Genomic DNA, 25,803 nt, shown 5'->3' with positions numbered 1-25,803 from the left:
TACTATCTAAATTACTTTAATTTATGTTATTTTTACAGCCTTAATTTCTATATACTTACATGTAAATTACTTTAATTGATGTTTAATGATATTATTACTACAGGATTAATTATATTTGAATAGCAGCTCTGTAATTTGTATATTGAAATGTATTACATAATTACTGTATGAAGATATGTCAGTACTGATAACTTCTCTCATCTGGATAGGTTTTGTCGTTTATGGATCAGGGCGTATTGTAATAGTAACTGCAGGTCTGCTACGACTTCTAATATATATGAAGAGCATTCCACCTATAAGTATGAAAATACAGATCAGAATGGTAACTACGATAGAAGGTTTCACTGGGTCTTTATCCGTCTCTCCTGGGTTCGAAAATTTGTTTTTGTCGATGGAAGCAGTCACACTTGTAGTGCCAAAGGAAGTGGCATTTATAAGAACTTCTGGAGTTGTATTAGGCTGGCTTGACACCTCTGGAACAACTTCAGACATGATCGCTGGAGAGGTTGGCTGCTCTACTTCTGTTGATATCCCGAATCTGTGACTGGACTCTGGGTGAGTGGGGTCTTCATCGACTACCATCAACGAAGCATTGCTGTAGCGAATGGAGGTGGAAGACAACCTCCCCTACAAAAAGATATTGTAGTGTAGTAATACTTCAACTAAAGCGTAATTAAAACAACACTAATTACATTTTAATAGAAAAACTTTCAATTATATGCCAAAATACACTACATAATTTTATTAGAAAAAGAAATCAAGAGAGACACTGCACTCTTCCGAATAGCTTTTGTAGGCTTAGGGACGTATTTACGCTGCCCACTTTATTATGACAGAATTCCTAGTCTGCAATGCCTTCATGCGTGCAGAATAATTCCTACTATCAGCATTGTGACACAAATTAGAATGTCAATTAAGGTAGAAAGTGTTACCTGTTTATTGCATTTCTCTAGAGGGTTCGGAGTTTTAATTTCCTGGGAGATTACAGCCACACTTGTGTCACCAAAGGTAACAACATCAGGAAGTCCTTCCTGAGTTGTATTCGACTGGCTTGTCACTCCTGTAACGGCTTCGGACGTGGTCGTAGTAGACACTGGTAGAGCTACCTTCGTTGTTTCTCCATTACTGAGACCGAACTTCGGGCACTGAGTAGGGTCTTCATCAACTAACGCCACTGAATCATTGTTGTATCCTATGGTAGTGGAAGAGGATGGCCCCTGCAATAGAAGTAGTGATGGTGCAGTGTTACTTTAATTAAGGATGTCATTACGACAGCATTAATAACATTTTGATAACAAACCTGTCAGTTATATGTCAAAATACACTACATATTATCATAGGAAAAGACATCAGTCACTTCCCTCTTTCGCACAGTTTTAGTAGTTTTGCAAACATTTATATTCCTTGAGCGTTATTATGAGAGAAAGAGCTCGCTTATTATGTCTCTTAACTATGGGGTAATTCTTACTATCAGTATTATAATACAAGTCAAAATCACAGTTATGACTGAATTAGCCACCTTTCTTTTAGCGTTCTTTCCAGTATTCGGAAACTGAGTTTCCTCAGGGGTTACAGCCACACTCGTGTTGCCAAAGGTAATTGTATCTACAAGTCCTTTCACAGTTGTATTAGACAGGCTTAGCACTATTTGTAACAACTTGAGACATAGTTGTAGAAGAGACTGTCTGTCCCCATTGTTGTGACTGTACTCCATGTGCCGAGTGGAGTCTGTATCAACTACCATCAACGAAGTATTGTTGTAGTCACTGATAATGGAAGAAGAGTTCCCCTGCGGTAGAAGTAGTGAAAGTTTAGTATTACATTAATTAATGATATCATTCCAACAGCCCTTGCAGACATTCCAGCAGCAGAACAAGTGAACAAAACACTTCTAACTTAATGTAGACCGAGAATATTTTTCCTTAAGTAATACCAGTATGCATAAACTGCTGTCAATGAGCAATGCATATGCGAAACGCGTTGCAATGTTAAATTAAACGTAAAATAAACAAATGCCACAGCTGGCAGAAAAATACAGGTAATTAATCCAAAGAATCACGGTTCCCAGACTTGGTCAAGACGGGTACCATTTTTGTAATAAACAATATCTGGGACTCGTAAAACAACTGCTCAGTATTATTACCACAAGCGGAAATTGCCTTTCTGCTCACTTAGGCAAAACAAATATCTATGTAACTGATTGATGGAGTGTTGGACAAGGATTGAAGCTAGTGCCGTTATAAGTATTCGATAGAAGTGTTCACTTCTATACGAGTAAAACTGGTACATCAACCTGGTTTACTAGAATCCATCGTGCAGACAACTGTTCATGGGATGCCAGAGAGGAGATGATGACACTCCGTGAGAAGTAGTCAATGGCGTTGGAGTGTCGCAAGTGTAGTACAACGGCCGTGGATATCATTTTAAAGAATGAGAAGTCGGCGCAGAAGATAAGGGTTGGATCACAATAAGAAAAAAGAAGCCAGATAAAATAGTTATCTTTTGCTCACAGTCTGTCGACGTGGAGAGCAAACTGAAAATGAACTGCAGTGACGTACGCAACCAGCAACAAGTAGCAGAAGGTATAAACTCAGCTTGTTCTCAGTAATCTTCATTAATTTCCCCCATATGCACATAGAGCCAAAACTACTAGTCACTATGGTACATGTAAAGAATAGAAAATCGTTAGTAGTGGAACAGGGCCAGTTCTACCAGAGGTAGGCATCGGAAGGCGAGGCCTAGTAACCAACTCTCACATCGAGAGCAACTGTCTGCGGTGAATTCAGGGTTACAAAGCAATCTGATACCCATCACGTGTGAACAAGCCCCCCCCCCCCCCCAAATCCAAAGTCACACATCTGCTGTGGGCATACAAGGACCAAAAGCAATGTCGACCTTGCACCATGGATCTAGGCCACTAGGACGATTTACAAACGATGGGAAATCAAACTTCCCATCCATTTCCATTACCCTTCTGTCTCTAGTGCTATTGTCTGAGTCTTACCATACTTGGTTTGTGCACTGTACTAATAGGTTCATCACTAAGTACCATCACCAGAGACCAGCCACCACCTCTGGAGCTACAATTAAATGGCTCCCTCCACCAACTACCGTGTGAGTTGTGGGACAGGGGTGATACACTGTGTAAAGTGATGGCAAATGTGTGGCCTAAAATTATGTAAGACACTATGGTATTAAACTGTGTTACTAAAATGTTGCTTGAAAATCAAAGAAGAACATTGCTCTGTTGGCTGAATTACTGTAATTTAACGGTGTCATAGTATTTTCTGTAAGCACTATTTACAATTTGGGGGTAATCTGTCACATTTTTGACCGACTTTCTTCCACTTCTCAAAATCATCAACCAAAAAAGCATGTAAATACATGTTCTATAGATCATTTGAACAATCCTTTCATTGAAATGGTGTGGAACAAGTCACTTTCAGTATATATATACATGATAAGCCTTAACATTAATGAACGTGTTATTATTAGTCCTACTTATGCCACTGCACTTAATTTTTTACTGGTTATCAGATTTTAAGCAGAAATTCTTCATGGAATAGAAGGAGTTCCTCAGGAAAAATGATTTTAAATTAGATTTAAAACTTGCATTTCTATCTGTGATACATTTTATGTTATTGGCCAAATTATCAAAAAGCTTGGTTGCCGCAAAAGAACTTTTTTCTGAGACAATGACAGCTTTGACAATGGGTAATAAAGATTATTTTTCCTTCTATTGTTATAGGTATGGACATCTCTGTTGTCGTCAGATTGTGATGAATTTAAATAGAGACTATATGTTTGGTGCTCGAAAAGTTAAAATGTCTATCTCCTTGATGAGCTATCTACATAATGTATTTGGATGAGCTCCACATATTTTTCTTACTGCTTGCTTTTGTGCAATCAATACTTTCTTTCTCAGTGATGAGTTACTCATGAAAATTATCCTGTAAGATATTATTGAGTGAAAATATGGAAAATATCTCAGGAGGCTGATATGTTTGTTTCCAAGATCAGCAGTTATTTGAAGAACAAAAGTAGCTGAACTTCATGCTTCTTCCAGTTCAAGTTTTGATCAGTATGTGAACCCAAAAATTTGGTTTGCATTCCTTTCATTAAGTGTGATTCAAACAGGCTGAGTTTTTCTAAGATAGTAACACGTTTTACAGAATCAAAAACCTCAGAAGGGTTACAAAATGCATCAACTTGCAATATTTCATAATTTAAGGCTTGTACTATTTGATGAGTGAGTATATAAATACCGTTCTCAGTTGAGCAACCCTTCTGGAATTCAAACTGTGATACACTAAGTACACTGTTTCCACTTAACTGTGTGACTACTCTTGAGTACATTACTTCTTCGAATATTTTGAAAAAAGATGTCAGTATCGGAAATGGACTATAATTGTTTAAATCTGTCTTATCACCTTTCCTTTGAAGTGGTTTAACAGTTGTATAATTTAATCTGTCTGGAACAAATCCTTGTGCCAGTGATGAATTGCATATATCGCTAAGGACATTACTTGTTAAGCTGAAACAAATTTACAGAATTCTCTTTGAATTTCCATCAGCCCCACACGAATGTTTGAAGTGGGGCACACTTGCAGACAGACGACGCGCTAAACGGTAGGGGCTGCTCACTAAATTCCAAAATTCGATCTTCGTCTAGGATGTAGAGCATATATTATTACCACCAAATTTCATATCGCGCAATGATCACCATTCAAAGATAACGGGCCTGCATCTCGCGGTCGTGCGGTAGCGTTCTCGCTTCCCGCGCCCGGGTTCCCGGGTTCGATTCCCGGCGGGGTCAGGGATTTTCTCTGCCTCGTGATGGCTGGGTGTTGTGTGTTGTCCTTAGGTTAGTTAGGTTTCAGTAGTTCTAAGTTATAGGGGACTGATGGCCATAGATGTTAAGTCCCATAGTGCTCAGAGCCATTTGAGCCATTTGAAAGATAACGGAAATTAGAGCTCGGACTGAGACGTTCAGATAGCCGTTTTTCCCTCGCGCCATCGGCGAATGGAACAAAGGGGGGGGGAGGGGGGAATATGGCTTTACCACGAATAGTGCCCTCCGCCACACACCGCTTGGTGGCTGGCATACTATATATGTAGATGTAGAAATTTTGCTTCTTAGAACTTCTATAACTGTATTAATTGCAGTGACGGATGTTGGTGCTTTTTCTTGTTGCTTCAAATTCTCGACCCCGCACCATACGGTGGCCTACCGAGTGTCTGAGCAGGTGTAGATGTACATGAAGTGACGTTTTTAGTATAGTCTCTCGCTTCTTCAACTGAACCATTTAATCCTATATTTGCTGCTACTTTTACGAAGTTATCGTTAAAAGTACTTGCAACTTGTGAATTGTCACTCACAACATTCTCATTTAGTTTACACTGACTGGCTGTCCTGTGTCGTATCTGACAATGTCACATATAGTTTTAATCTTATTATCTGCATGATTTATTTCTGTCTGGACATGCATACTTCTGAACATTTTAATGATTTGCCTTAAAATACTGCAGTACTTCTTGTAGTTGTAACTAATGTCTGACCTTGACTTACTCGCTCTTACATTAATATCACTCTTCCTCTTATATGAGATTTACTTCCCTTAAGTATGCACAGCTTACTTGTTTTTTTAATGGATCTTCTGAATAATTTTTTAAGAAAGAAACTTTCAAATGTTCACACAAATTTATCATGCTATAAATTGAATTTGTCATTCTCATCTCTCTCTAAATATACCTCATATGGTACCACCACTTTTAGTTTACTCTTAAAACATTGTATCATGTTCTCATCAGTAAGCCTCATTTTTTTGTGTGAACTTGCCTCAGGATTGTAAGGTGCCATACTGTTTATTTCCATTAGTTACGCATCGTGATCAGATAGTATATTGGCAGTTGGGTAGACATTAGTTTTTTAGCCTGAGCACTGTCTATAAAATATTATCAGTCAGTATCATATGATTTTCCTGAATACGAGATGGAAAACTGACTACGGAAATTAGATTGAAAAACCCAAATAATAATTCTAGTTCATTTTTCTTATCTGTATCTTTTTAGATATCTACATCGAAATCTCCACAAGCTACTTACTGTTTCTTCCTGTCTGACAGATAGCTCAATAATGCATCTACATTTCTCATAAACAGCAGGAAGGATCTATAGACTCTTACAGTTATCAAAGAAGTATTCTGCAGTAACAACTCACAAAGACACTTTTGTAGATTCTCGTCAACACGAAAATTACTTGTTTCAATATTTTTGAAGTTTTACTTATGCTACAACTCCTCCTTTTCTATGTTAACTTAACACGAAAATGACGCACCTCTATAATCCCTGAAATTTAACTCCCCAGTCCCTATGGTTTCATGGTGTTCAGAGGGGCTCAAAATCTTACACGTCTCTACAGGTTAAGTTACTTTCCTTTGTCCTAGCATCTTCGCCTCTTAACATCCTACACCTTCACTAGTATTCCAGGTCAGTCATATTGGATTTTGATGTCATATTAAGACTGCACCAGTATCTAGGATCCATCATCTCGGATTCTGGCGTTATAGAGCTGCACCAGTATCCGTTGTCTCTATGTTGCATCGCCACCTGGGATTCTTAATTACCCGCCAGTTTTTACTTACGACAACAGCTCTGCTTCCATAGTGACATATGAGTGGGGGAAAACTCCACCAAAATTTGAACTTCCTACCATTTTATGAATTTCCTCCCTTTGTCAGATGGGGAGGAGGGAGGGATTGGGAAATCACATGATATCATTGAAGATGTCATCGCTGATCCAAACACACCAGAACGCCCTCAACCTACCTACTGTTGATGGTTCCCTAAGATCGCCTTACTTCTTTGTAAGTTCGCAGGTGAGGTAGAGCTTGAGGTAGTGCTGTCTTTTCTGCGGTGGGTCAGATCCCTATTGCATTAACCATGTGCCCTAGGAATTTGAGTGACTCCTGGTGGAGGTGGCACTTTTCCGTATCGATCTCAATGCCGTGACAGTTGAGGGTATCAAACAAAGAAAGAAGGTTCTAACTGTCCACGGGTGTACTGCCGGTTCATAGTGTCCAACGGGCACAATATTTCTGCGATCAGACATGTCGCCATCGTCAGGTGCCCTGACGAACTGAGCTCCTGAGGTCGGGCGGCCGATTTAAATCCCCTCCCCCCACGGGCAGCTGTCTTCACTGTCTGCGCCAGCGCGCTGGCGGTCCCGAAGACGTGGTCGTCGGAATCTGTCGTAGCGTCGAAGAGCTTGCTACGTCCGCTCTGGTCGCCAGTTCGTACTTCTTGCTGAGAGTCTTCTTAATTACATTCAATGCCGGGTCCCAAGCCTTGCTGAGATTGTAGCCGCAGTCTCGGTTGATAAGATCTTCCCTGGTGCGAATTTCGATAGCCTCCCTTATAACGCTGTTCCAGTACTTAGAGGTCTGAGCCAGGATCTTGGTACGCTCATAATCCATCTCGTGTTTCTCGGACAAACAGTGCTCTGCTACCGCCGACTTATTTGGATATTTCAGTCGAGTGTGCCTTTGATGTTCTGGGCAACGATCTTCGATGGTGCGTACTGTTTGTCCGATATAAGTCTTCCCACACTCACAGGGAATTTGGTATCTGGCGGCCCGCGGGGGGAGGGGATTTAAATCGGTCGCCCAGCCTCAGGAGCTTAGTTCGTCAGCGCACCTAACGATGGCGACATGTCTGATTGCCCAAATATTGTAAACGTTGGACACTATGAACCGGCAGTATGTCCGTGGACTGTTCGAGCAACAAATACGCCGAGAGAAACTGAAGAATCAAAGAAAGGAGGTGTGTCTTGTGGTCTTCTTCATTTGGCGAAAAGATCAAAATTTCATTGAAGCACAAATAACAAAAAGAAAAAGTCTTAAAATATCATCAATAAAACGCTGCCATGCCGGTGCGGCATTTTTAGGCCAAAAGGAAAGAAAAGGCACTCATACAACCCAAGTGGCATAATAACAGCTTCTTCGTCAAGTGCAGTCTGGTGCACCTACGGCGAACCACCCACTAAGTTTGGGTAATTGCATAGAAGGGAGTAGTTGCGCTCTTCTCTCCAAAGCATATGTGGTACTAGCACATCTGCAGGTGCGTTGAAGCCATGGCACACAAAACGATGGGGTCAACTGAAGGTGAAGTCGACGGTCGGTGGCCCTCTTCGTGTGCTGTCGGAAGTGCTTGTCGCTGCGCAGACAGCAGACTTCGTGTGGAGCTGTTTTGTCAGGCCCCCATATCGTCGACGGTCAGTGTCCCTCTTCGTGTGCTGTCGGAAGTGCTGGTCGCTGCACAGACAGCAGACTCCGTGTGGAGCTATTGTGACAGCCCCCATATCCAAGGTTAGCAAGTGCTAAGCATTGTGGGAAGCGACTGCAGCGCCATGGTGTTGTGGAATTTTTTCTAACCTGTTCGACAAACAACCTGTTTTCTGCAGTGTCACATTCTCTCATGATTAACACTGACTGAATGACATTGGAAGCATAAGCAACCAAAATGCCCATAGCACAGTATTTTACGAGAAAGATTCTCGTTGTGTTCTTCAAATATACTTGTAAAAGTTGTTGTTCAGGTGTCTTCATCAGGCGTTGTAGAAACAATATTTCTGCTGCTTCAGTTTCCCAGTAGGTGGCGGTGCCTGTAGAATGTCACTGATGATGAGATCGTGACTGGAAAGGTTGCACAGCAAGGCTACAAATTTCCGAATGTCATCCTCAGTACCATAACACTACAAAATGAGTTCGACCAACGGAAACCAAGTCTTCAGGTGATGTGGTTGAAAAGACGGCAATTGAATCGTATGACTTGGATTAAACATCATATCACGAAAACTCTGTCTATGCAGTATCAAGATGTGTCCAGGAACGGCGGTAGACAACTCACTGCATCAGCACGGCACGGAAGCAAGCCCAGCCTATGCGACAAGGATTTCAACCGGTTGAGCCCAGCTTCGTGGCACGAACGGATTCGTCTGAAACGACACCATCGATTATGGACCGATTAGTACACATACATGGCTGTTGCACGGATTACGGTATGTGGTTACAATGAAACTCCAATGCTCTATTACACTCAAATCAACGAACTGGCTTTTTGTGGGCGTGGTTAGCTTTAAGTCTACTGTTCCCGCGCACGACTCCATTAACGATATGGTCTGTACATGGCATAAACAGTGATTTTTTTTTTTTTTTTTTGGCTCTTGAGCCGAACCAACATACACCTGACCGTCTGTTCGCAAAGACTAAATAAACAGGAGAGTTAGTCACTATTCTTTGTTCTCATATTCTCAGTCGCTTATATCGGTACTGTTTCATTCTTTCATTGCATCTTGCTGGGCGAAGTCCCCACAAGGAACAGACAGCCTATGTGGAGAATTATTGACATGCTGGTACAAGATCAAGGTCGCAGTTTTATTACAGCAAAGGATCTATTGCTGCACCATGCTGACTTAAGTTTTGAGGAGGGCAGTATGACCGTGAAGATAAATGGTAAAATAAACAATACAAAGTTTTCAAATATTAATTGTCTTTGCTACAAGGTGCAAAATCGATGTTACGTGAAGACGACGAGTGAATAATTTCAATGGGAGTCCAGTAAAGATGAAAATATCTAACAGAAAGAAAATGCCAGTAAGAATTTTAATGAAACAGATTATCAAATTGTTAAGTATGAGTTACTAAATGAATTTATAAAGAATAACAGATTTGTAAAAGGAAAATTAGAGAATCTGATTTTGAAGTTCCAGGAGCTTTTTTCGAACAGTGTGAGCATAACGAGAGTGATGAGGAGGCATGTAATGCTACTGACATGAACCCAGGACGTCCGATTGTTACAGATGTCGCAGTGCCTGTCGCAGCCATTGTCATGCTGAAGGAGAGTGTACCCCATATGTGGACGAACTCCGCGAGTTCGAAACTCGATTGCGGCACGCTGTTTCTCACGCGCCAACGTAGGTAACGTTACACACTGCCATGTAACACGCTTTAGTTCGAAGCCGTCTAGCGGTAGAGGACTACAAGCATGTAACCACAAAGAAAAAATATGTAGACTGTTATTAAGGTTTGTTTTATTTTAAAAAATCTATAAGAGATTTCAAATACAAATTCGGAGGCATTGGTTTTCAGTACGCCATTGTAGTACGCTCCCGTAACTGGCACTGCGACATACATCTGCAGGAAGTGAGAAGTTATTTTCCAACACAGGCACCGATAAAGGAGAGCTGACATGGCGCAACAATAAGTCATTGCAGCTAGGCGAGTCATGATAAAGTATCTTGCTTGGCTATCTATGCGTAAGGAAACACATGCATTTAGGCATTTTCTTTCTTACATATCAGTTCCCAAAGTCCGCTTTAGACACAGTAAATAACAGGAGGCACTCATGTGTCACCAGAGCGTTAATGCGGACAATACCACTACACAGTGAACCAATTAAAAGAGTGAACAAACGAATATTATTAAGCTATCGACAGTGTACGAAGAGCTAGGACGTCTTACGAACTATGCAAGAGATTTCGGGTACGCGCGGATCTTGCCAGTCAGCGATGGGGAGTACTCAGATCCTGTTCCGCTGCACTAGTCGGCGACAGTATGTAATCCGAGTCTGTTTTCTGTACTAGTCGGCTTAACCACGCTCTCTTATTTTAGTAACTTTCTACGATAAATTGTTTCAACTACTTCACTACAAACTGATTTACGGTGATCTCTGATAAATGCACAGTAATGGCCTCCCAGGACTTATCTCAAGTATATTAGCCACTCGCACTTCCACTTATAATCACTGATACCCCTGCGTGCATTTTCTAGAAAATCCAGTGTGCTAAACACATTGCTTCGAGGGAAAAACATCAACCAGAGATCTATGGAGAACAGGTAGAGGGAAATCTTAACTGCCATTCATTAAGGTAATCCAAGAAACGCAAAGGAACGACCAGTTGTACTGTATGTCTCCTATCCTGCTTTCTACGGACTCGTCACTACACTGAGAAACATTTTTGGAGGTTTGGTACTGCCATGAAATTTTGCACCATTCGCTATATGATGAAAAGGATACGGACATCTAGCCTTGTCTTAGCAGACGAAGATACAGTGTATTCCTTGTAATATTTGACAGATGGATTTTATCAATTGTTTCGGTACATATTTGCAATTTGGTAATTTGCAGTTTGTAGCTGGTATGGACCGAAGCAAATCCTGATCCTCATTTCTTAAATCTGGTCCCAGTGTCGACAGAAAGTGTCGGTGTGCTTCCCATTACAAACACAGTGACTTCAAAACGGAATTTTACAAAGTCATTTGATACAGAGGTCCCAAATTCGTATAGTAAGAAATTCGTTTCATCGGTATGCATTAAAGGAAACATTAAAACTTGAAGAAAAGCCGGTACTCAAACATAGAAAAGTACTAATATATCCGTGTCAGCTTCCCATTTAGATTCTCGCACAACGTCCAGCTACTCGTATTCCTCGTTTATCACCTTCGCATTTCTTAGTATAACAACTTACAATACTCCACGTTTCCTTTAATAGGTTTCTTTCTTGTAGTTACTCGAATATTATGGCTGGCAACATGTTGTGTAGAGGTTTGAGGTATCAAGTACCCTCCGTCATGTACAAGTCGAGTACTTCATGAGACGATAGCCAAATTGTGATATAAAAAATAGAAACACTGTATGCCTCAAAGACAATAGTTTTTTAATGGAGGGAATTTAGGGGGAGAGAGATTAAGTACTCTCCAGAGCAGTGATCAAACTTCTCACAATCGTCAAGCTTTAATTGTATAATACTTAGTTTCCATTCCGGTCACAGATTACTCTTCCCACGTAGAAGTAATTCCTTTTTTACTATGACGTCGTGTTTCACAGAGACGAGTCAAACAAACATATACGACTCTAAGAACTGACGTACCACTACTGTTCCACGTCACCATCTCAGACACACATGTTGATTACCGTAAGCAGGAGACCTTCCAGGGTTTTTTTCTTTTGGGCAGTGTGGCAACTATGAAAGCAAATACGTCAATGCAAAAACTTTATCATGTACATGTTAATCGTCAAATTAATTTCTCAACCCAGTAATTTGCCAAATACAAAGCTGGCAGGTTCTCGAATTCTGACATGTATCTAATTTTTTTCCTGCAAATGTCTTTTTTATGGCTTTAAAAATTGGCTCTGTTCCTTCTTGCAATTCATCTATCTGAGAGCAATGACGAATTTTAGTTTTTGCTCTTATAATCCAGCATTACACTACCGCTAAGACATTTCACTTTTTCCTGGGTGTGTGTGGGCAATTCTTTCACCGCCCCCCCCCCTCCCCCTCTCCAGAGAAAGTTTAAATATGCAACTTTTGCAAAAAAATGGCCAAATTCCCGTTAAACGTAGTTTGTGTATCACTGTTTAAATCGGTATTAGGCTCTTCAGTTGCAAAGTACACATCGCCCAGTCTGCTACATTTAAATACAATGTAGGCATCCTTCCTAAACTAATATAAATCGGAGAGGATGATTACATTTTATGTGTATCCTTTCATATAATAAACGTCTATTGATCTACTAATTTCTGCAACCACTCCAACTTAAGACCACTTTCCATCGGTGTTTACGGTAAATATCGATCTGATGTATGCCTCATTCGTATCCAGATTTTTCCCTACACTATGTTTAAATTACTATGAGCCTTGCCTACACTTCTCAATACTTTCATACTTTTCCAGTGCCAGTTTATATTCGTTCTTCATAGCAAATGTTTCCACCTTATGCATACGCGACTGTTATTGCTATTTCAGTCCGATCTTTTCCATTTCCAGTTCTCGTTTTCGTACACAAACCACATAGAGTGTACTTAGGAGATGAATTTGTTTAATAGGGCATGGTTTAATACTATTCAATACATTTATTCCGTTTCTTTAAGATTTTGTCACAAAATTATTCGTGGGAATCGACCCTAATTCAACCATATCTATAAGTGACGCTATTGCGGAGAACAGTATCCCACAATGAGAAAAATCTGTTTCTTCACGTTACTGGTAAGACATTCGGGTATGTATCATCTGTCAACATGTCCATCGCAATATATAAATGCGACGCCAGAGGCAGCTTGTGCTGCACACTCCTCCACACTAGTAGCGACTTGATGCTGTATCGGGGTGTACTGCATGGAAAAAAATCTGATTATCATAGCAATTATAATTCCTTGTTCCCGTCCTACAATGGTTTGTAGAAAAAAACCTGTACGATTTTGATGTGAGTGTTTAGATACGGGTGAGGGATGACACCACATATAAGGGCTTTAATAGTGGACAGATGGGGCATTCCAGAGCCATGGTATCAGGACGAAGCTGCCATGTTTCCCTGTATGTGGGCAATACTACATCAGTCCTTTGCCTGTGTCACATAAAGCGTAACTCGCTGACTTTAAAATGCATATTCTAATAGATCAAAAGCCTTGACTACTATATGAGCTTCGTTTGGATGATAATTACTTTACGGATGTTGATATTTAACAAACTGGATGTGTGTTTCTACGTAACAGGAAACCACGCCATCTGCGTGCATGAGAATGTCTGTCAGAAAACTGGTAAAGTTATTGCAAGCAATTATTTTCCTTGGCTAATGATCATGGCATTACCGTAACATAAGCTACGATTTCTATGTATGGAACAAACTGTGTTTTTCATCCTGTGGAAACGTTTTCTAAATGTCCTAAATGCTGACAAACAGTATTTATCAAACTAACTTCACTGAACTTTGTGCGATACACACCGGATGGTGGTGTAAATCATAATTCAGGCTCCGAAAAAGACGACATATGTATTTTACATAAGAGTCACATTAAATTTTCTCCATGATACCATCAAATATAGATGTTATCGTATTGGGATTGGTTAATATAAAATATGTTGCTCCACAGGCCTTAAGAAAAACAATTTAAATCATTACCTACCAACGATTTCGAGTATGAAACATATGTAAGTAGGGCCAGTGTTGTTCTAAAATTTTTTCTATTGGGGTAATAAGAACAAAGTAGGTTTGACATGTGTAGAAAAACACCTTACAGACAAACAGGCCGGCTTGAAGGTTATAAACTATGCCCTGTCTGCCTACAGTATTCATCATTTGACTGCAAACTATGTGGGGATCTATGTTACAGATGAGACTCCATTGCTCTTGTGGAGTATGGGCTACTCTTCATAAGCCAGTAGGAACTGGAAATGAGGAGGATGGAAGGTGGGTGTGTATATGCCATAGAATATAAGTTTTACTGGAACATTGTGTTAATGACAGGAGGCCGTACCACTCAGAAATACTCTATTAAAGTCAAGGGACTGACAGTTGTATTTTACACTATCTCTTCGTGGAAATTTATGTTACACATCCGACTCAATTTGCCGGCTAGAGTAATGGCTCTTTGTTATAAGCAAATTTCATTTCTGAATGAGAAGAATGGAAATGGTGGTGTGGGGAAGGGGGAAATGCCTCAGAAGACTGCAGTTTTAATGGGACATTTGGTAATGGGGGCAGGCAGCAACACACACCAGTACTCTACTAAGAAAGGATTCTGGCAGTTGTACATATTGCAATTGGTACGATAATCTGCTAGAAAATGGAGCTGATAGGCACAGTGTAGACGGCCTTGGTTAACCCAGAGTTCAACACAGACGACATAGGTATTATACATAACTGCAATATTAAAGCTGGGAAACAAATTTTTCTCTGTCCAGCACCTTGTTAAAGTGATATATCTTGAATATAAATCCTATATCGAGACAGATAATACCTAAAAGAAGGAATGTGTTGAGGAGATTTAAACCTTTCTCTATTAAAGATTTTTTTTTCAGTTTGTCTACACGGAGGGGCGGTGGGCGGTAATAAGGTGCACTAAAGTTGACTGGTATATCTTCCAGTCATGATCAAGAAAAGGTTATAAACTACGTTCTGTCTGCCTATAGTTGTAATTCTCTAAATTAGCTGGAGGTTTTTAATACAAACTACAAAAACAACTTTATGTGTGTTATATATTAAATGCGAAGAAAACATATTTTTCTCAAACTAAGACGTAGTTCTCTGCTATACCATCAAATGTAGATGTTGAGAAATTAGGTCTAATTACGATGAATAACGTTATTCTACAAACATTAAGGGAAAAGGAAAAATAAATCAAACAAACTGAAACAACACCTTATTACAGAAATTCAACTCCTAAAGTACAGTTAATGTGTTACGCATGTGAAAAAGAAAACTGGAATGGAAAGAGGTCGCATTAAAAAAACGAAAACTGGAGTGTATTATTATGGTGAAAACACTTGCCACATAAGAAGAACATAACCTGATACTGGAAAAATAAGAAGTTATTGTAGATCTACATGTAAGGCACGCTTGTTACTTTAAACAAGAAAAACTCTGCATTCAGATGGCGTCTACAAAATATTGGCATTTACTACCAATACCGATAGAGAAAGTCCAAACGTTAGAGTGCTTGCAGAAGTGAATGGATCAGTGAATGACTACCATACTAAAGGATACACAATTTTTTTGTAGGCTCCTACCCCCACTTCAGTCAGCTTAGGAAGGATAGTTACTCATTATCAAAGTGTGTCAGAACAGACTATATGCTTCTTGCAGCACAATAGCCTTTCATGAGTTACAAAATGACGGAATAACTACATTTACTGGCGATTCGTTTGCAAAAGTTGGAGACTATAGTTTTATAAGTAAATTATACAAGAATGGGGGTGGTAGAGCTGCCAACAAACACCAAGGCTGATGTAGAATGTTTTAACAGTAGTATTATGCACGAAATAAGAGGCAACATTAAAATTCAGAAAAGCTCTTGGCTACGAAAACTACAAGAAGGAACAGACCTAATTGTTAAAGCCATAAATTGAAATACTTTATAGGAAAAATGTGATTCGCATTAGAATCCGGTAGTATACCTGCCTTGCATTTCTCATATTACTTTTTGGAGAAAGATTTCGATGATTCGCAGATATATTCCAATTATAAGTTGAAACTGAAGTTTTATGTAATTAAAAACATAGATTTGCTTGCTGTACATAACTGTATACCAAAAATTAATAGCTTTTCTATTCAAATATTTGTTCCTTATTCTCTACCGCGCCAAAACAAAGACATTCTAAAAAAATCTTCTGTTTATGGTGATCTGCAAGTAGCTTTTGGGTGGTGCTTTAAGGAACAGTGGAAGTCCAAGGTCAAATGTAATAGTTTGACTCGTCTCTCCAAAGAACGATGACACACTAAAATTAGAATTTCACATACCAGAGAAGAATAATATGTGACAACAATAAGAACCTAAGCCACTTATACACTGAAGAGCCAAAGAAACTGGTACAGCTGCCTAATATCGCGTAGGGCCGCCGTGAGCACGCAGAAGTGCCGCAACACGACGTGGAATGGACTCGACTAATGTCTGAAGTAGTGCTGGAGGTAACTGACACCATGAATCCTGCAGGGCTTTCCACAAACCTGCAAAAGTAGGAGGGGGTGGAAATCACTTCTGAACAGCACGTTCCAAGACATCCCAGATATGCTGAATAATGTTCATGTCTGGGGAGTCTGGTGGCCAGCGGAAGTGTTTAAGCTCTGAAGAGTGTTCCTGGAGCCACTATGTAGCAATGCTGGACGTGTGAGGCGTCGCATTGCCCAAGTCCGTCGGAATACACTATAGCCATGATTGGACGCTAGTGATCAGACATGACTCTTAAGTACTTGTCATCCGTCAAGAGTCGTACCTAGACGCATCAGGGGTGCCGTATCACTTCAACTGCACAGGCCCCACACCATTACAGAGCCTCCTCCAGCATGAACAGTCTCCTGCTGATATGCAGAATCCATCGATTCATGAGGTTGTCACCATACCCGTACACGTCCATTCGCTCGATACAATTTGAAACGGACTCGTCCGACCAGGCAACACGTTTCCAGGCATCAACAGTCCAATGTCGGTGTTGAACGGCCCAGGCGAGGCGTAAAGTTTTGTGTCCTGTACTCTTCAAGAGTATATGAGTGGGCCTTCGGCTCCGAAAGTCCATATCGATCATGTTCCGTTGAATGGCTCGCACGTTCTTGAAGCATCGTTTTCTGGCCGCAGCGATGTCGCAGATTTGTTGTTTTACCATATTCCTGATATTCACGGTACACTAATGAAATGGTTGTACGGGAAAATCCCCACTTCATCTCTATCTAAGAGATGCTGTGTCCCATCGCTCGTGCGCCGACTGTAACACCATGTTCAGACTCACTTAAATCTCGATAACCTGCCATTGTAGTAGCAGTAACCGAGGTAACTGCGCCAGACACTTGTTGTCTTATATAGGCATTGCCGACCACAGAGCCGTATTCTGCCTGTTTATGTATCTCTGTATTTGAATACACATGCCTATACCTCTTTCTTTGGATCTTCAGTGTAATTACAGGTTCAGCAGTGACACTTACTTGATCACGCCTCTGGAGAACTGTCAGTTTCCCTTCCCCTATATTTTCACCATTAAAAAACCCTTTTCATTGAGATATACACTGCTACTATTTCTGTACTTTAACATCACAGTTTGGCAATCATCTCACTCACCTCAAAACTTCTCATAGCACTCTATCAGCCATAACATCCTAGTAACTGCTAGAAAGTAATACTTAAAAAAAGTGAAGTGTTCTAAGATGTTATACTAAGGAATGCGAAGGTTAAAAATGAGGAATACGCTTAGGGAGACATTTTTCAAGGAGTATCGAACTGGAAAGCTGACGTAGATAGATAACGACTTTGCAATGTTTTCTATGTCCGTGTTAATACATTGCTATTAAACGAATATCTAAATTGGCAAATCTGCGACATCTGTATCAAATTACCCCGTAAAATTCAGCTTTAAAACACTTATGTTTGTAACGGAGAGCAAGCCGATACTTGCCGTTGACACTTCAAGTAGCATTTAATGCGCAATGATCAGTATTTTTTTGGCCGACTCCAGCTACAAATCGCAAAACACAAAATTTAATACATACATCGAAGCACCTGAGGAAATTCATCTGAAGGCTCTTATGAAGGATACGTTGTATCTCCTGTTGTTAATATAGTGGTGGGCGTCCAGGTTGCTTTGATCCGGTTGAGAGTATGGTGCTCCATCTGTGGAATGCTATAAACGTTTCACCACATTCGTCCAGCACAATACAGGGAAGCACTGGAAAGCAAATTTTCACCCCTTGTCTTACATCGTATCCTTCGTAATGTCTCATCTAATGTTTGCGGCTCTGGCTGTCACCCGGTCGGCCGCACTTTCAAATACGCACACCGCCAGTTACACCACTGCGTTTCTGACAGCCGCCACTGTGGCACAGTGGCTCTGTCACTAACGATTACGTCTCTGCCTATGAGATGCTAGCATTCACTCGACAGAGCTCCAGCGGTGGGTGTATTTAAATTCGAACATTTATACACTGACCCCTGTTTGTGTGGTTGGAAATTGAATAACGTTTACAGACTTGCATAGTGGCCAGGGCTCGACATTTTCTGAATAGGCATTGTATTAAAGAGTGAGATTTATAAATCTTTGGTGTCCGCATATATTTCTACACTCAGATTTGCTGTTAGCGACTGGCGGTCCCACTTCAGCAACAAAGTTATGAATTATTTCTACTATTTTATATTAGATGTAGAATAAACTAATATCTGAATCCTCTGTTCACAAACAGCGTCTGTTCCTCGCCCCTGTATCCACCCACGAACCTCGCAGCGTGCAGAGGAATACATAATAATGTCCGCTAGGGCCTGGATGCTTCCGAAGATACAGTGTCAGCCATCAGAGAATAATGGCTTTTAGTATATTTTACAGCGGACATAAGAATTATTACTCTACAGCAGACATTTGCTACTGGTAATAAGATGTCCAGGTGATTGATTGTTAATAACGACTCATTACTGGAAATATCCTCAAGAATTAGAGAGACATGTAATACAAATATACACTCCTGGAAATGGAAAAAAGAACACATTAACACCGGTGTGTCAGACCCACCATAATTGCTCCGGACACTGCGAGAGGGCTGTACAAGCAATGATCACACGCACGGCACAGCGGACACACCAGGAACCGCGGTGTTGGCCGTCGAATGGCGCTAGCTGCGCAGCATTTGTGCACCGCCGCCGTCAGTGTCAGCCAGTTTGCCGTGGCATACGGAGCTCCATCAGAGTCTTTAACACTGGTAGCCTGCCGCGACAGCGTGGACGTGAACCGTATGTGCAGTTGACGGACTTTGAGCGAGAGCGTATAGTGGGCATGCGGGAGGCCGGGTGGACGTACCGCCGAATTGCTTAACACGTGGGGCGTGAGGTCTCCACAGTACATCGATGTTGTCGCCAGTGGTCGGCGGAAGGTGCACGTGCCCGTCGACCTGGGACCGGACGGCAGCGACGCACGGATGCACACCAAGACCGTAGGATCCTACGCAGTGCCGTAGGGGACCGCACCGCCACTTCCCAGCAAATTAGGGACACTGTTGCTCCTGGGGAATCGGCGAGGACCATTCGCAACCGTCTCCATGAAGCTAGGCTACGGTCCCGCACACCGTTAGGCCGTCTTCCGCTCACGCCCCAACATCGTGCAGCCCGCCTCCAGTGGTGTCGCGACAGGCGTGAATGGAGGGACGAATGGAGACGTGTCGTCTTCAGCGATGAGAGTCACTTCTGCCTTGGTGCCAATGATGGTCGTATGCGTGTTTGGCGCCGTGCAGGTGAGCGCCACAATCAGGACTGCATACGACCGAGGCACACAGGGCCAACACCCGGCATCATGGTGTGGGGAGCGATCTCCTACACTGGCCGTACACCTCTGGTGATCGTCGAGGGGACACTGAATAGTGCACGGTACATCCAAACCGTCATCGAACCCATCGTTCTACCATTCCTAGACCGGCAAGGGAACCTGCTGTTCCAACAGGACAATGCACGTCCGCATGTATCCCGTGCCACCCAACGTGCTCTAGAAGGTGTAAGTCAACTACCATGGCCAGCAAGATCTCCGGATCTGTCCCCCATTGAGCATGTTTGGGACTGGATGAAGCGTCGTCTCACGCGGTCTGCACGTCCAGCACGAACGCTGGTCCAACTGAGGCGCCAGGTGGAAATGGCACGGCAAGCTGTTCCACAGGACTACATCCAGCATCGCTACGATCGTCTCCATGGGAGAATAGCAGCCTGCATTGCTGCGAAAGGTGGATATACACTGTACTAGTGCCGACATTGTGCATGCTCTGTTGCCTGTGTCTATGTGCCTGTGGTTCTGTCAGTGTGATCATGTGATATATCTGACCCCAGGAATGTGTCAATAAAGTTTCCCCTTCCTGGGACAATGAATTCACGGTGTTCTTATTTCAATTTCCAGGAGTGTATTAGATCGCTTTGAGGCAAGCTGCGTGCTATGTTGACAAGTTGAGTTCTTATCTCGAGTGGCCCTTTATTCTCCTATGAGGGGGCGCCACATATGATTACTGGGCTCTGTGGGTTACAGCCTGCTGTTTGTTATCTATCATCTGTGGGAAATTTTCAGCAATTTGACTGACGGCCCTCACAGATGTTGGACTCATCACATGCTTGTGGCAAGAACACGCTGGAGGCAGTTTTAGTGATCTGACCCTGGACAGCTCTGTGGTGAGGCAGTGCATTACAGCACGGCTGGGTAGAACAGAGGTTGCACGAAATTAAGGACTGGATTAAGTAAGATATTCAGCTCGTTTTAATTAAAGTGCATTCCTCAACCATTCCTATCCATTGCCTGAGGTGGTGGTAGCAGCAAAAGTGCTGGAAATCGTTTACAGTAGAATTTTTAGCGATGTCTCGTCTGTAGGAAACCTCCTACGCCGATTCCCTGTCGTTACCTCATAATCCAGAACTCTCCAAGGCATCCTGATAGCGATTTCATTATTTTTAACCTATTAATAATACAAGGATAAATTTCTTACATTGAAATGTAGAATTGGCATATAGTAAACGCATTTTTGTTGCAGTGTGCTTATTGTTTAACATGGAATATCAGTGTATTTGTTACAATGTTGCACTGTGGTAATTGTTTAAATTGAGCTATCTGTGTATTTCTTAAAGTATGACACTGTTTGCAATCCTTAAACATATAAAGTCAAATATTAAATGTATCTTTGGTTGATGATCTTGAAAAGCGGGAGAAAATCAATAAAAAATGTTACAGATTACACCAACATTGTAACTATCAGTGGGAGGTGATCATATGCTGGAGTCCTTACAGCAAATCCTATTTTCTTAGCATTATATGACATTTCACATAAATAATGCAGGCACAATTTCCTTACAGTGCAATGTAGACTTATTATATAGCAATAAGTTTGTTTGAACAATGCACCATGGTAACTGTTAAATATTAAAATGTCTCGTTTTCACTTATGTCTTTGAACTGCAATCTCGAAAAGTTGGTACTTGTAATATTAGTGGAGAAATCGACCAAAAAATTTAACAAATTACCCTAAAATTTTAAACAGCGATGGGTGGGGTTCATACATAGGACTGTTTACAGAAAATACCCTAAGTCATTAAATTACAATAATTCAGCCAATAGACAACACATCCCTCCCAATTTCTGCAGTATTTTAGTCACACACAGTAATGTCTTATATACTTTTAGATCACAAATTAAGATACTATTTTTCATCATTTTTAAGTAGGCCAACAGCATGTCACACTCAGATATTTCATGTAGAAGACTGGGTGGAGGATACACGTCAACTGCAGTTCCAGAAGCTGTGGCTGATCTCTGCCACTAGCACTTCAGGATCATCCTTCCACTATAATGCACGAACCAAGAAGGAGGGGACCTTGATTGAGTGTCATTTTTATGTCATCCTATTCGCCTAGAGGGGGCAGTTTAAATTTGATTTTGGTCTCTCTATCCCCACAGTCGGTCGGTCACCTTGAGGGATTTTTTTTTGGGGGAGGGGGGGGGGGGGGGAAGTTAATCTTGAAATGTGATGGGTCTCAGGTTACATCGGGACATAGAATTTACTGCACACATTTGCCCACAAGGCATGGGCAGGGTATCAGTTAGGCCTATATCCTGATCTTGGGTGCTTCATCGTCTGATTCCTCCGTGGGTGGCACTGGCCCTGTTCAACTACTATTATGAACATAATCACACTGAATGCCGTAGTGTTGTACCAGCTGATGACTGCCTACATAAAATCAAACTTGATAGCTGACCAGATTACATTTAGCGGGACTGTAGAAAATGCAAGAAAATGAAAACGGGTTGCAAATATTTCAGTACCGTGATGGCGGACTGTTGGTGGGTTAGGAGTAGTTACTGGGAGAAGCACGGATCGCCTTGTCACCCGAACAGTTGTAAATCGGATAACTGTACTGGATCGATATTAACCGTCTTTCTCTTCGGTTTTTACCTAATCCAGCTCATTACACACCTGCTTTTTTATTTCTGGTTACATACCTGCTTTATTTGATGTTATAGTGAATTGAAGAACTACTTGTAGATAATGGGTGATATACCGACAGACACACTGATTGTTTATACCAATGAATATTTTCAGTTTTGTAATATAATTCGTCACTTACATTCGTTGCCATTGGCTGTTGTTGAACATCTCTCCTATCGTCTCCTAGTGTGAGCAGAGCTGGTCAGTGGTAAAACGTGACACGTGTGTCCTGCGCCAAGTGTGGCCTGTTACTTCCACGGGATTGCTAATATGATACAACCTATCCAGACACTATTTCTTTATCAGTTTAGACTAAAGTGCGTTGGTCGATTGGTTTATCTCTGCTGTTCTTGCTATAGGTGTTAATCATAAAAAAGAAATAAATAATAATAAAGGAAAGGTAGAGGAAAAACTTTGATCGTCCTCAGATTAATCCAATGGACATAATCTCCATTAACAAACAAACATAAAACAAATATTAATACTAAAAACACTCCCCTAAGATACGTCTAAGCCATGTCTCTGAAAAATCTTTTTTTCCATGAGTACTAGTCCCACATGAAATGCAGGAGAACTTCTGTAAATTTGGAAGGTAGGAAAAGAGGTGCTGGCGGAAGTAAATTTGTGAGGGTGGATCGCAAGCCGTGCTTGGGTGGTCAATTGGTAGAGTACGTGCCAGCGAAAGTCAAAGGTCCCATTTTCGAATCACTGTCCAGCACATTGTTTTAATCTGCCATGAAGTTTCGAATCAGTGGACACACATTTGCAGTGTGAAAACTTTTTCTGGACGAGCCACTTTCTATTGACATACCTGACTTTCTCGAACGGACGGAAGAGCTTGTTGAAATGATCTGTTCTGTATAAAGACTTTTGACAGAGGGTCGCTTTCGACTGCGAAATGTGGATAAATAAACGCCCCAGGGGAAGGAGTGGTTTCATTAACGCCCCTTTTCCACCTGCTGAGGCCTTTTTGTATAGATTCTGAGCGGCGGTGTGTCTGCAATGTTTTCCTCGCCACTCACAGGAAAACGGCGCTATTTCAGCGTTAGCCACCATCCCAGAGGCTCAACAGAAGGGGCGAGAATTTGATTGAGGGGGGGGGGGGGGATGGCGACCTTCCCACATGGCACGTACACAATGGCGAAGGGCAGAAGTGAGGTGGAATTTATTGCCTGTGTGGCATTATTAACCCACCTTACACGTCATATGAACTTCTAAGCTCTTGGCTTTTTTTTTTTTTTTCGCATGTGTCGACAGCTTCCTGCATGAAGCATCGCCGAGTCCGAGAATGACGTCACAGGGTGCCACGGTTTTGCGCTATTACAGAGACACCCGTGAGCCCAATATTAAACTTCTGCGTCGCAATGGAGAAAATGACAGCTATACAAGAAAATTACTCTTCAGTTAATTTGTAAAATGTAGTTTACAGCTACAGCCAACACTTCGTTAATCGATTAGTTTTTCAAGACGATAATACAGGAGCATACGTGCCCATCTCGTGAATATCTTCTTCAGGTGGCAGGGATCCATTGAAGGGAATGCCTATCACATATGCTAACACGAACCCGAGTGAGTATGCTTGGGATAAGTAGAAACTTGCGCTGCTTCGCTAGACACTAGCTAACCTCAGAAGGGCCGTCTTCGTCGCGGGAGACAGACTTCAGCAACAACGCTTCAGCTACCGTATGGACAGTGTGACCAGGAGCGTCCAAGAATCTAGTATGCGCTGGGTTGAGCATCAAGGTATTAAAATTTACACAAGAGCGGATTTTGATTTCACAGATATATATAGATGTGAATGTTAGAACTGGTAATCCTTTTTGTTATAGTTTAATTTTTAATTCACACTAACGTTATTTTTTTAGTTCCATTGATTTTGTTTCTTTCGTTCATTTCTCATTCCTCATGAATCCAACCCCATGAACTACAGCAGACATGTACAGGAGATAAATTTTTGAACAGTTTATAAGTAATAGTGAGATTCAAAACGAAATACTAACGCTTCGGCTACTATGAACAGTAGGGCACCTCAAAATTCAAGTCTGCCAGAGTAAAAAAATAATATGAATCGTGTGAAGTTTTTCACCCTTTTTTGTATATTTATTGGATTTGAGATATCACGTGTTAAGCGAAGGGGAAAGAGCTTCTACATTACTTAACTACAGAATGTTAGTCATAGGAAACTTTTACATTCTTTAAATAAGGAGTTATACGAAGATTGCTGTGTAATGTTTCTATAAAATGCTGATTAATTCAGGTCATCCTCAGACGTACTACCATGAAAAATGTTTAGAAACCGTGCAAATATAGACATCCTCCCGACCACGTAGTTATAATGTAAAAGTACAGGTCGTCTTATTCCTCATCTTCAGTTTTAGACTTTTATACATAAAAGAAGGAAGTTCACATACCGCTAGTGCCAACAACTAGATTATTAGCAAATAGACACGAAGTTACTTACCTCCAACTCTGTTTTCACGTGGTCTTTCAGATGATGGACAAAATTACAGTTGGTTATTATCAGCCATAAGGCTATGCTGAAGAACATAATTGTTTTAACTCGCATTGTTCAAATATAGCGCACAAAAGAGACTGGCCTGGTGATAGAGCTTAGTTAGTTCTCACGACAGCGCTCTTCTCCCGCTGCCTGTGGTTCCGGCGGCAAGCTGCACACTCTGATTCTCTGGCCAGCAGTTCTTCCGATCTTGTCAGTGGAATCTGGAATGTATGTACAGAGAAAAAACGTACGTTTTAGTTTCTTTTGTATGACTGCTTCGTGAGGATAGTTTCACGAAATTTCGTGTTTTATTACTTCCGCTACATCATTGTGAAATAACGAAGAGCCGGCAGTTGTGGCCGAACGGTTCTAGGCGCTTCAGTCTGGAACCGCGCTGCTGCTACGGTCGCGGGTTCCAATCCTGCCTCTGGTATGGATGTGTGTGATGTCTTTAGGTTAGTTGGGTTGAAATAGTTATAAGTCTAGGAGACTGATGACCTCAGATGTTAAGTCCCATTGTGCTTAGAGCCATTTGAACCATTTTGAAATAACTAAGGAAAGGATGTAGAGAATAGGATTACGAGGTATGTCAGAAGGGTAAACAGTGTCCCTTTCTGTAAGTCGCTTCCGTGTGTGTGTGTGTGTGTGTGTGACTGCATGACGACATAAAATGTAAGGGCCTCTTCAGCAACTGCTTTTGGAGGTTGCCTTCATTGGACTGACTACTTACGATACATACGACCGTAGCATACACAAGCCATATATCGAGCAGACATATGACTTACCGAAAACTGTGAATATGTCGAACATTGATCCCTGAATGAATTA

The 25,803-nt window shown here is 41.4% G+C and overlaps 1 protein-coding gene across 1 annotated transcript; it reads right to left on the bottom strand.

Annotated features, from left to right (window-relative positions):
• Positions 1 to 219: 219 nt before the first annotated feature.
• Positions 220 to 25,170, bottom strand: LOC126298033 (uncharacterized). Its single transcript, XM_049989354.1, has 3 exons — positions 24,940 to 25,170; positions 933 to 1,217; positions 220 to 627 (listed from the first exon to the last, which is right to left on the bottom strand). Exons 1-3 carry the CDS (start codon positions 25,042 to 25,044, stop codon positions 220 to 222), a joined length of 798 nt encoding a protein of 265 aa, XP_049845311.1. The 5' UTR covers positions 25,045 to 25,170.
• Between the last annotated feature and the right edge of the window lie 633 nt (positions 25,171 to 25,803).

This window comes from Schistocerca gregaria, chromosome X (genome assembly GCF_023897955.1).
Source record: "Schistocerca gregaria isolate iqSchGreg1 chromosome X, iqSchGreg1.2, whole genome shotgun sequence".
In the NCBI taxonomy this organism is placed as follows: domain Eukaryota; kingdom Metazoa; phylum Arthropoda; class Insecta; order Orthoptera; family Acrididae; genus Schistocerca; species Schistocerca gregaria.
The sequence above is the reverse complement of the archived record's forward strand: the minus strand, read 5'-3'. Positions and strand labels throughout refer to the sequence as shown.

Excerpts from the sequence above, each read along its gene's own strand:
- LOC126298033 (XM_049989354.1), bottom strand. The coding sequence starts at position 25,044 with ATGCGAGTTAAAACAATTATGTTCTTCAGCATAGCCTTATGGCTGATA. Across the intron at positions 1,218-24,939 it reads ACGTGAAAACAGAGTTGGAG|GGGCCATCCTCTTCCACTAC; the intron begins GTAAGTAACTTC and ends CTTCTATTGCAG. Across the intron at positions 628-932 it reads TAGAGAAATGCAATAAACAG|GGGAGGTTGTCTTCCACCTC; the intron begins GTAACACTTTCT and ends ATCTTTTTGTAG.